General features: G+C 35.7%; 1 protein-coding gene across 3 annotated transcripts in view; it reads right to left on the reverse strand.

Annotated features, from left to right (window-relative positions):
• BRINP3 (BMP/retinoic acid inducible neural specific 3) overlaps window positions 1-12,613 on the reverse strand; it is a 524,991-nt gene that overhangs the window by 263,073 nt on the left and 249,305 nt on the right. For all 3 annotated transcript variants that reach the window (XM_004706659.2, XM_045298252.1, XM_045298251.1), the window contains exon 3: window positions 8,982-9,172. In XM_004706659.2, the coding sequence (XP_004706716.1) occupies window positions 8,982-9,172 (191 nt within the window). The remainder of the gene's footprint in view (window positions 1-8,981; window positions 9,173-12,613) is intronic.

The raw sequence follows: 12,613 nt of genomic DNA on the forward strand, positions 1-12,613 counted from the left end.
GGGGAGCGGGGAGGGAGGGGAAAAATGAGGACCTAATGTCGGAGGTTTAAATGGAGAGAAAATGTTTTGAGAAACGATGTACAAATGTGCTTTACACAATTGACGTGTGTATGGATTGGGATAACAGTTGTATGAGCCCCTAATAAAATGTTAAAAAAATAAAAAATAAAATGTTAAAAAAGAAAAAAAAATAATAATAATAAAACCAAGCAACCAAATAACAACAAGAACCCCCCACCCTCCCCCCCAAAAATGAAAGAAACCTCTACTAAGTAAGGTCCACTATATAAAAACAATTAAAATTTGGGACACTGTCATAAAATCAATTGACAGCAGTAGGGAATCATAGAAAGAAATTAGCTAGCTGTATACAGTTTTGACAAATGTGTATATACACACACACATAGGAAGATAAACCACATACACAAATATAGGTATGTTTTGGAAAACACATCGAAAGAAAACAATTGATCTTAAAATAACTAGCAGTTACTACGAGAAAAAGAATAAAATATATATGGATATAAAATTACCTAGAACACCAAATGGCAGAAAAGGAACTGGAAACAAATAGTTCCAAGTTTGGTAGCATTGAGTCTGTGCCAAGAGAAATATACTTAAGTTGCTTTTAATTGTGAAGCTATTAACAAACGATGCTATAATGAGAATTTTTTTTTATGTATCCTTACAAACTCCTGCTATTATCTTTGTAAGACTGATTCTCAGAAGTGAAATTTCCAGAGCAGTTAAGTGCACTTTAAATTTATATGGATACTCTAAACAGTGTTGTTCAAACTTAATGTGCAAATAAATCACCTACAGACCTTGTCAAAATTTAGATTCTGATACATTAATCTGGGATGGAATCTGAGATGATATATTCATAACAAGCTCCAATGTGAAGCTGGTTTGGCTGGACCATGGGTCACATCCTAGAAATGAAGCTCTAAACTACAATGAAATTTAATGATCAAGGCAAATGTCTGCATTTATCAGTGATCCTGACTGCTCCCTCAGGGAAGGTCTTGGATCTTTGCACTATAATTATATACGTGAAGCGCTGTATGTCAAACAAATAGACTAATAATTTATATTCCAGGTTAATGTGCTATATAAGATATCACACAATACAGTAAAATTTCTGCCATTTTACAACTTGACATTTATCATTTGCCTTTGTTGCCTGGGAACACGATGATTAAGAACACTGACATAACAATCTTTCCTCTTTAAAAAATCAATTTATATTATTTATGTAATTTATTTAAAGTAATTGTAGTACATAATGGACTTGGGAATTGAGAGGTTGGAGATGGAGATGCAGAACAGAGATAGAATTCAGCCAGGAATGTGAAGTTGAGAAAGATTTTATTGAGGCAGGGAAAGAACTCCCGGGAGGGAAGGGAGAGCAGAGAAGGACAGGGGCATCTTGAGGCCCCGGGAGGGTTCTGAGCCCCAAGAGTTAGGTCAGGAAATCGCGCCTGGCCGTGAGGCAGTGGGACATATACAGGGCTTGAGCCAAGGACGTCTGTGCTGATAAGGGGAAGGAGGGCCTTCTGGTGCTGCAGTTGCAGCGTCTGAGTCAGGATGTGGTCCGTGAGTCAGTCATCCTGGAACCTGAGGGAAGGGGCTGTACAGACCCTCCCTGGAGAGACAAGCTCCTTGGAACGCTGGAGGCAGGGACTGCACAGTCCAGCTCTGGCCTTGAGGGGCGGGGGCAAGGGGCCGCACAGCCCAGCAGGCTATCTTTCGGGAGAGCTTGGGGAGGTGGCTGCATGGTCCGGAATGGGCCCGATCAGGAATCATTCAAATTATATAGAAATATTGCTTTCATGTCAGCTATATAAACAAAGAAATATGACTAAAACAGGTTGTATAGATAGATACATATATGGATATATAGATGAAGTGATATGATTTATAATTAGTAGAAAATGTTTATTTTCAAATAATATTTTGACGGTTCTTATTCTTCTCGGTACTATTTATTTAATAAATCCCTTGTGCTTGATGTTATCAAAAATTTTATTTTAGTTCTGTTTCTTAAAACACAATATCTATTCTCATCATGAAACATAGCTCCAGAAATTTTGAATGTTCAAGTGAGTATTCATATTTTATTAAGAAATAAATCACACATGTTTAAAGAAATTTTAATTTCTTAATTATGCAAAGTTAAACCAAAACAAAAGTAATTTGATTGTCCTAAGACAAGACCAAGTGAAAATGAGAAAGGCAGCTGTTAATAGATTTTCAAGGAAGGTGGTAGATGACATAGATTTATATACTATCTGTAGAGATTTTATACAGAACATAATTCACACGGAGAAGAGTGAGAATTGATTATTATTTCTCAAATTAGATGAGGATATTCAGGATTCCTTGTACTTATAGTAATGCAAGAAAATAAAACATAAAACGAAACAAATTGATATTCTATCCAAATTGTGTGCTCTTGCCTGACTTCTGATTTCTTTTTTTGAAAGAGCTATATACAGAGGAACAATCAAACAAACCAAACTAATAAACAAAATTTATTTTAATGCCTTTAAATTAAATGAGCATTTCAAGGATTGAAATGTATACAATGGGTGATAATAGAGATGAAATTTATTTTCTAAGAAAAATGATGATTCTAATAGGTTAACAGGTTCTGGATATTACTCATCAATTGTGACTTAAAAAACACACAAAATATATTCTATATTAATATATGTGCATTATATATATATGATGTAAGAAATACAATAAATATTTTCATTGGGAAACATTGTAACCAAGAGATACATTCTCTTATAAGCACCTTCAGAAAATGTATTTAAGAAGACATACAAATGGAAAACAGTATTTGCAGGTATTTCTGTTGAAATTTAATTATAGCTTTTTAAGTCTTTGTTCAACTAAGAATACATTTCAAGTGATATATTTTCTGTTCCTCAGAATGAAAACCATTGTTTAAAGTTGTTATGAGTTAATAAATGTTAATGTTATTTACTTATAAAATAATTTTGGTCCAGTTTTTACTGAATATGTTTTCTCTTTACTCTTCTAAATCGGTAGGTAATTTACTTCAATACCCCTCATTGTCCATCCACTCCTAACTTGTCCATGCAGTATCAGTGAGAATGATGTGGGAAAGGGATGGGCATGTTTCAATCTGTAGCCTACTCCACTTTTGGATTTGCTTGTCCTGAGAGAGCCTATATTATTATCTGTTTGCCACTGTAGGAAGCTGTTAAGTAGAGACCTGCATCGTTCCAGTGCTATTCCTGGATAGATTCGTCTGTACAATTCTAGTGCACCTTGTAAGTTACTGTAAATATTTTTATATAGTTTTTATAATACTTGTCGTGAATATTGTGTTCACCATCTTCCTTACATGTTCTTTATCTTCTCAGTTCTTTGTTCAATGGAGTCAGAAGCAAGATTTGGTACTCTACAGTGGACACCCTTTTTCACAATAAACCCAATAGTTTCAAATTATATTTTCTATTCAGTCATTTTTCCTCTATTCAGTAAGTAAACGCATATACTTTTTTCCCAGTGTTCATCATATATTGTATTATAATGAAATATATTCCAAAACCAGCAATGAAATACATTCCATAGTTAGAAATCAATATACCTAGGAGTACAATCTTGTTTGTGATTGATTCTTCAAATTGAGTGGTTTATTCTATATATTTAGACAGTGATGGCGTTTATTTTCCAAAGTAGAAGCTAGCTGAACTGTTATATTGATAAATAGTCTAGAATCTATAAAATGAAATAAGTGGAGAAAATGATATATATTGAAAACATTTTTAATATAATTTACTCTCACTATAGGAAGGTAATTCAATCTCGACTTTATCTATCATAAAATATCCTATTAAGGATTTCAAGTATGCTATTCAAAGTTTTATGTCAAAGCCAATAGTATGATGTACTCAATAACTCTTGGAGGGAAAAGTTGTTCTTTATTTTCTTTTTATCAATTTAGCCCTGTTAGTGGATGTTTTATAGTCAAATTGTTTGTAAATGTGTTAATTTAATAGGAAATCTAGTTAGTTAGGAAACATCTTACAAATTTACTTTTTTTGCTTAACTTATATTCACTGACATCTTCCATGTGTTTTTATTACAGCATTGCTTGGTCCTAGTCAATTAAGCTGGAGAGGGTTAGTTCAAGTTAAATACTATAAGATTCAAAGAAAAACAAATAGATGAATACAATTTCATGTTCAGTCAGGTAAAGTACTAAGCTGAAAGTATACACTCAGCCCAACAAAGAAGCTTATTGTAATTACAACAGCAGTAATTTAAAATTTGCCTGAAATCATCTTCGGTGCACATTTTAATTATAACTAGTTCATATCCTTAAGCTATTTAAACAATTCCATGCATTTTAGCTGAATTATTAGCATGGCCAAACAGATTCCTAAATAAAAATATAAGTAACATTCCAAGAGAAAAAAGGAGCATTCAAACCGAAAATGCCATAGACTGCAAATGCAAGGATGATTCAGATATTAGAAAGCAAGTGAGAGTGAAAATCAGACATAACTCTTAGATAGTAAGCAAATCTCTGTATAGTCGTACAGGAGAACAGTTTTTAACTCTGTGCATTTATGTGCAGAGACATGTACCTCCCTATGATGAAATAATAAAACAAGGTTTTAAGTAGTAACAGTAAAACTATTTTGAAACTCCATATTGCCACCATTGGAATAAGGAACACAAAGTAGAAATGCAACCCTAGAAATTGCTTGAACCATGATTTATAGGCAAACACAACAATGAAAGCTCAGTGTTGTTGAATCAATTCTGAGCCACAGGGCCTATTTTCTGAGACAGTAACTCACTGCAGGATGCAAAGCCTCCTCTCTCTCCCACAGAGCTGCTGCTGGCTTCCAAATGATGACCTATCTAGTCTTTGGCTGCCCAGCTCAGGCCCACTAGGCCCCCAGGGCTCCAGCAAGCACAATACAGAGACCATGATGAATCTCAAAGGTACAGTGTGGTGACTATAAGATCAAGCTAGTAAAATATTACATCAAAAAATCTGGAGAAACTTTGTTACTAAGTATCAAAATGGCATCAGGACTTTTTAAAATCTATTCTCTTTTTCTTCCTGTCTTACTTCCAGCAGGCTTTATTTCTGACCCCTCATAAGTACTTCCAAACTACTGGGCTTTTCAGAGAAGATCTTAGAGAAAAATCTAATGTTCACCTTTGCTTCACATTTTATGGTTTAATAATTAAATTAATAAGGCAAATAAACACAGCTTTCATAGAATCATAGTTCTCTCAATTACTGTGCTATTTCCTTTTCTCCTTATCTGTATTGCTGTAATTACAAAAGTACTTTAAAAACACTTGATTATTTAAATGATATGTATATTATGCCAATGGCATTGATCTACAGGAACCATAATTTTGTCATGATCCTAGCACATAGGTGATAAATCACTCTTTTCGACTGTCAAGAAAAATAAAATTATTCAGATAAATTACTGAATTATTTTTAAATTATTTTTAAACTTTCATAGATTTTTAAAAATGTTAAGGGGAGGGTGTCAGGATTTAACCTCAAGTTAATCTAATCTCTTGGCCACAATATTTTACTTCATTATGATTACTTCATTAATATAGGGAATGGAGAAGTAATGCCTGCTCAAAATCTCTAGAATTCCCCGCTCTCCTGACTCAGGTATACTCTCCCCATATAACTCCTTGAAGTTAACTAGAAAATTTAAATGGCAAAAAAAATCCCAGGGACCTCCTCATTTTCCAACTTCTACCCCATTTGTTTGCAATGGTCTTGTTTGCTTCCCGGTTCTCCCTATTTCTGAATCTTTTTCTAGGACATTGACTTGCTTCAGGTTTTCTATTTGTGTCTCTTTTCCAAAATTTGCCTCAATTACTTTCTGTTTATGCTATAAACTTTTGATATCAAGTGAATTAACTTGAGTCACTGAGTAAAGGGTCATTTAACTTGTTTATTTATTTATTACTTTTAAATATTAAATCACTTTATTGGGGGCTCTTACAGATATTATAATAATCCATAAATCCTACTCCCGCTACTGTTTCTGAGGGCTGTATCTGTCCTGGGTTCCATGTGTCAACAACTCTTATGTGTACCAATATACACACAATGTACTGTGGTCTGGCAGGATTTGTGGGGCAGAACTGGGATCATGATAGTTGGGGAGAGGAAGCATTAAGGATCAGGAATGTAGTGTGTTTCGACAGTGCTGTCTATACTACACCCTGAGCGAGTTGTCCCTTCCCTGTGTCCCCTCTGTGAGGGAATGTCCAGTTGTCAGCAGATGGGCTTTGGGTCGACACATTGACCCCTCTCCTTCAAATCAATATAATTGTTTGGTTTTGGTCTTCTGATACCTGATCCCATCTAACCTCGTGATCACACAGGCTGGTCTGCTTCTTCCATGTGGGCTTAGTTGCTTCTCTGCTAGATGGCTGCTTGTTTAACATCAAGCCTTTAAGACCCCAGATGCAATATCTTTCAAAGCTGGGCACCATCAGCTGTCTTCACCACATTTGCTTATCCCATTTTGTCTTCAACAATTGCGAGTATCACACTGTGCCGGGTTATTAGAACAAAGTGTTCTAGTGTTGGGGGAAGACTTAAATAGAGGCCCAAAGTTCATCTGCTACCTCAATACTTTGCCATAAATATATGTACATAGACCAATAACCCTATCTTTATATATTAATATATTTACATGTATGCATATCTATGTTTATACCTCTCTCTATAGCTTATACCTCCAGTTCTTGCCTCTATTTCCTTTTACTTTTCTCCTGTCCAACTATAATGGTCACCCTTCATTCAGCTCTCAGTAATTCCTCTTGGCAACATTACAATTAATCAAACATCACCGGATACTCTGCACCCTCCTCACTGTTGATTTTAGATCCCTGGTTGTTCCCCCATCCCTGAGTTTGTTGGCTCCCAGTTCCCTTCCCACAACCTTCTCTTCTTCCATGCCCCACACCCCCGAAAATGAAGGGCCCTATTGCCTTCTCCTTGGGATCCTTTATCCTGCTGATCTTCTACAGATAGACATATATCATTTTAAAAGGCTGGGAGGTGGGGTGGAACCTATAAATAGTTCCCAGTCTATCTGCTGACTTTTGTGAATGTCCCCCAACCGGTACTGGTGAGGTACCAAGTACTACTCCCCGAGGTAGAAGTCTATTTTCAGGATTCCTCAGGGACCTCACGACTTTGCTAATTTAACAAAAATAGTTGAGAACTTACTGTGCATGAATTACTATTGTAATCACTGGAGTGAAGCATTAAAACACTGGCAAAGTCCTTGATTTCAAGAAAATATGCCTAAGTGACTGATAATAATGGAACATTAGACAAAATAACTTTACATCATAATAAAGACTATGAAATATTCCAAATAAGATCATACAATGATAGAGAATAATTGGGATTATTTGGGACTATTACTGATAGGATGAGGAAGGAGACGTCTAAGAAAGTAATATTTTCATTTTAAAAAGGTGTGAAACGTACTGTGGTTGAAGAATAAAGAAGGAAAATGAGAGATAATATAAGGTCTGAATGTAAGCTAGGGTAAGGTCATTTCTAGAATTCTATATAAACCATAGTGAAATGTTTGGGTTTTATTTGTAGTGGCCCATTCCAGGGTTGGATTAAAGGAGAGAATGGTATTATCTGAAGTAAATTTGTTAAAACATTCCAAGCAAAGGATGGACCACTGGAAGTGGGGGAAATAAAAATAATACAATCGTGATTTAGTTCAGGGAGTTTGGTGTAGAGCTTGGAAAAAAATTGATTTGGGATATATTCTGGAAGAATATGCTCATATGATTTATCTACAGGCACGAATGGCCAAAAAAGAAAGACGGGTCCTTCTTCTAAGACCAGGAACATGAAGAACAGCTGTCTTCCATGTGCCACCTCCCATTCCTCACTTGAGTCCGGGTGCCCAGATGTGGGCTTTGGTAACTGTACAGAGAATCTGACAGTAAAACAGGGACTCACCTCGATAGCCTTTGTGACTTTTCCATCGAATATTATTAAAAGCTCTTTACTACTTTAAAAAACAAAAATATAATGACATCTAGTTGATTCACACTAAAAATGATCCTATAGGATGACTGTAACTGCCCCATATTATTTCCAAGACTATACTTCCTTACAAAAGCAAACTGCCAATGACCTTTTAGTTAGCAACTGAGCACATGAACCCCTTGACTACCAGGGTTTCTTGCTCTTAATTATAGAGTAGCAGAACATCTAGCTCTAATTGTAATGGTTATATTTGTTTTTAATCCACATCTAAAATTAATTGTATAGAGTTATATTTTAAATATTAAGAAAAAGACTTCCTTTGTCCGTTACACAAATAACTCCTTAAATATAATTCACTTATGTACAAATTGATGAATCCTATACCACCCACCATAGTAGACATCATTAATATTTTAGTTTTATAAATCCAAAGTTAATTAAGGAATAGCATGATTGATCACTATGCTCTCTCATCATGCATAACAATATATACTTATTTATCACTCTTTTCAGAGTGCAAATCCACAACAATTAGAAATACAACAGTGGAATGAAAAATGTACATTTGGAATTTTGTTATTCACCCTAGGAGCTCATTCCTGCTCTCCATGTCCAGATCAATGACTGAACTGTTATCACTTATGTTGTTGGTTTTTTTTCATTTGAACACAAAGAAAAAGCTCAACAATAATATATGTATATTATTAGACTAAAAATTACTCTTAAGGAAAAGGGTACATGATATTCACCTACCTCGTGGTCGTGAATTAGGTGTTTAATAGTCACTCAGTAAATGCCTTGAATAGATGAATAATTTAAAGGCCATTTTAACTGCTGCTATCTCAATGAATCTACACTTTTATTTTGATATACAGTTTGATATGTAAATACACATAATGATAATTGTTTTAAAGCATCGTACCTCCCAAAGTAGCAGATAGCAAGAAGTGGGTCCCATATTTCTTGATAAGGTTTTCTGTGATTTGCTGAAGGGTAGGTCGACGTCCCAACAGTCTTATGTTGCGGTAGAATTCCGGGGCGAGCGGCAGAGGGGAGCCAAGGAAGTTTCTTCTCTCAACTGCAAGGTTATTTACTTTCCAGCGGCCAAACTCCCTGAAAGGCACATTTATTTTCATTGATAAGTGCATAATCTCCAAATGATCTGACTTGAAAATATTACTAGTTAGATTAACTGGGTACACTACATTACAATGATTCTTGTTCCTGGTAATTTTTTCCTGCGTTATATGAAAGAGGGGCACCCTTTATAATTTATTTCATTAAAGTCAATAGTCTCAACCCAAGCCATTTAGTAGAAAATTAAGTCCTTTATATTGAACAGCTTATACTGATTATGCACCAAGGGAAAGGTAGGTATAAAAAGGACTTTGATATGCATAGAATTTAAAAGTAGAATGACTCAAAACAAGAAGAAAAAAATGGTAATATTCTGTCCTTTTTTTTTTTCCCTGCCCTCCTTCTGAAGCAGTCTGTCTCCCCATCCTTCCCATCCTACCCTACCTTTCCATCAACACAGACGCTCCTGACACATGCAGCTCATTTTCACAATCTGTGAAATTCATTTTTCAACAACCACCTATCCCCTGTGTATCCTCATGATGGTTCTGTGTTTGCTCTGTCTTTCAGGTTTCTCCAGAGTCTCCTCCAGGCCACAGTAGGTATTGCAAGGCTGTTGTCACTGAATGAGCAAGAAGTTTTGCTTGATGGAGTTGGTGTCTCTAGGACCTCCTCTTTCTATTTGGGTGGTCATTAATCACCTTTCTTGGTCTTGCCTAAGGAACAGACTAATACTGCTCAGACATCTTTGCTCGGGTCAGTTAATGTGAATTCTGTTGCCAACAGATTTTCCCTTTCGCAATGTCATCCCCATGGTGAAGTAAAAGACAGAGAGACTAATTGGTGAGAAAATGGGAAATGGGTGGCAAGGGGCTAATCATAGATTGCGCTGAGGTCCGGTAGAAACTTTTTGGAAAGAAAAGACAGGGTTGGCCCCTTGGGCTCCAAGGGAATGGCAGGTGAACAAGATGCACAGGATGCTGGAAGAGACCTTCTAGCCCCGGCCTTGTCCATAATCCTGTTTTGATCAGGTTCTTCCTCCTCACAATCAAGGCTGTTTCTGGCGGTTCAATCATCACTCAAGTTTTTTGGCCCTCAACTACAACAGGTTCTTGAGTCTTCTCAATCACATGTGCCTGCCCAGTCATACCATCTAGGCTGGATCGAACAGTGAAGGGAAACCAAGTCTGTGGATCAACTGAAACACACTCTTCTATTCTATCCTTCTCTAAAGGGAAATTTTGTAACTAATTAATTTCATTTTTTTCTAATTATTCTGCCTCTCTATTCATTTTAGAATAGAAACTTATAACACCTCAGAGATACTATGTAGATGTGAAGAACTTCAAAGACACATCATATGGCAAAATATATTTTCACAGTGAACCATGGAGTAACATGAACAGTATACTTTGAGAAATATAAGGCAAGCCTCCTCATAGGGCACTGAGTAAATATTTTGCACACATGGTGCACACTTGGTGGCAAAATATAATCCATTTTTTGGAAAAAAATTATGAAATCCTATTATTTGGAAACAAGTCGTGAAATCCTATTTTTGGAAACACATTATGTCATCAGACTCAGTGAGGAATCATGGAAAAACTGGCCTCACAGGAAGTGAGTTAGTGCTTCCCTTATAGTGAAATCCTTCTTGCCTCCTGTCCCAATTAGTTCGATTAATAAGAGATTGAATAATACTGAGCTCACAATGTTTCACAATCTTTAGCATCTATTTAGATTCTTCAGGCAACAACAACACAAAGTTTCAGGTGAAGAAAGAAATATGATCCAACAGAAATTATCAAACAATAACTTTCAGGTAAAGTCTTACTAAAGATAATTTAACCATGGTTGCAGCAGTAGATTGACAAGGAGTTGCCAGAAATTTAAGCAAGATTCATAGGAGGACATGGAACATCATTGGCAAAGAAATCATTGCTAGCATCAGATGGATAATGACTCTCAGCTAGACTACCAGAAAAAAGATGTTTACTTGTGTTTTATTAACTATGCAAATACATTTGACTGTGTGGATCATAAAAACTCTGAAAGACTTTGAGAAGGAATGGGAATACTCTATTGTAGTCTTATGTAACCTGTACATGGACCAAGAGACAGTCACTTCACTGGAGCAAGGTAGTATTGCAGGGTTTAAAATCGGGAAAAGCGTGTGCCAAGGCAGGATCCTTTCATTATTCTTATCCAATCTGCGTACTGAGTAGATACTATGAGAAACTAGAGTATGTGAAGAAAAATGTGGCATCAAGATTGGAGGAAGAATTATTAACAGCGAGCGATATGCATATGACACAACACTGTCGGCCTATCGAAAAAAGACTTGAAGCACTTGCTGATGAAGATCCATGACTGTTGCCTTCAGTGTGGAGGAAAACTCCAAATCCTCACTACAAGACAAATAGATGGTATTGTGTACATGGACAAAAGATTGAGATTGTAACTGTTTGCATCTTGCGTGGATCCCGAATCAATGTTCATGGAAGCAGCAGTCAAGAAATCAACGTATTACATTAGGCAAATCTGCTACACAAGACCTCTTCATTGTGGAATGGAGTACTGTGTTGAAAGAAGGCTGTTGGGTCTGATTGTCATTAATTAGAAGAGTTAATTAACTAAAGGCATCTCAGGATTTCATCCAGATGCTTTATATTTTTATTAAATAAGAACATTAATGTGTCAAACTAAATGCTGCATTCTACTTGCAGCCTTCAGGACAACATAACCATCTGCCTATCATACCTTTTGGGAGACTTAAGAAGAAATGGGCACCCTCGTTAGAACTAAATGTAACTCAGCCCCTTCAGTGGAGCCACTTTTTCGGTAAAGCACACAAATGACCAATGACCATTTCAGCCAGGACATTACTTCGAAAATGTGTTTGATGGTCTTAAGAGCCTCTATTAGTTGATTAGTTGTGTGTTTGCTAAAAATCTGACTTCCAAGCATTTTTATACTATAAGTGTATCCATCTAATGTTTAATATTTACATTACCTTTTGCCATTTTATTGCGACCTGCATCATTAAAAGGATGAAAAACAAAAAGGGCATTTTCAAATTCCATTTAAATAGTGGCCATATCATTGTCTCTTTATCACTGACCTCTCTTATGATCACTTCATATCTATATGAATAAATAAATGCACTCAATGTATTTGAAAATACATTAACTGCTAAGATTCCTTTGAAACTGCACATGTATTTGATTCCCTCAAAATATAGAATCTGCTACTGTTGAAATTTGAAGTTTTGGATTCAATGACACAAGGAAGGCATTATGAAGAATAATAAAATGACAAAATCAGATGATACTTTTGTGAAAAGATGACTTATGTCCAGCTACTCATTTACATTAAATAAAGTTGCTTACCAATATCTCTAACAACTCTTATTAAAGCCTGTCCACATTATTACATGTATTAGTATATAATTTTAATCCTATCCCTATTCAGACACAA

The sequence above is a fragment of the Echinops telfairi genome, unplaced genomic scaffold (genome assembly GCF_000313985.2).
Source record: "Echinops telfairi isolate 266 unplaced genomic scaffold, ASM31398v2 ScPeMD7_7424;HRSCAF=8462, whole genome shotgun sequence".
NCBI lineage: Eukaryota > Metazoa > Chordata > Mammalia > Afrosoricida > Tenrecidae > Echinops > Echinops telfairi.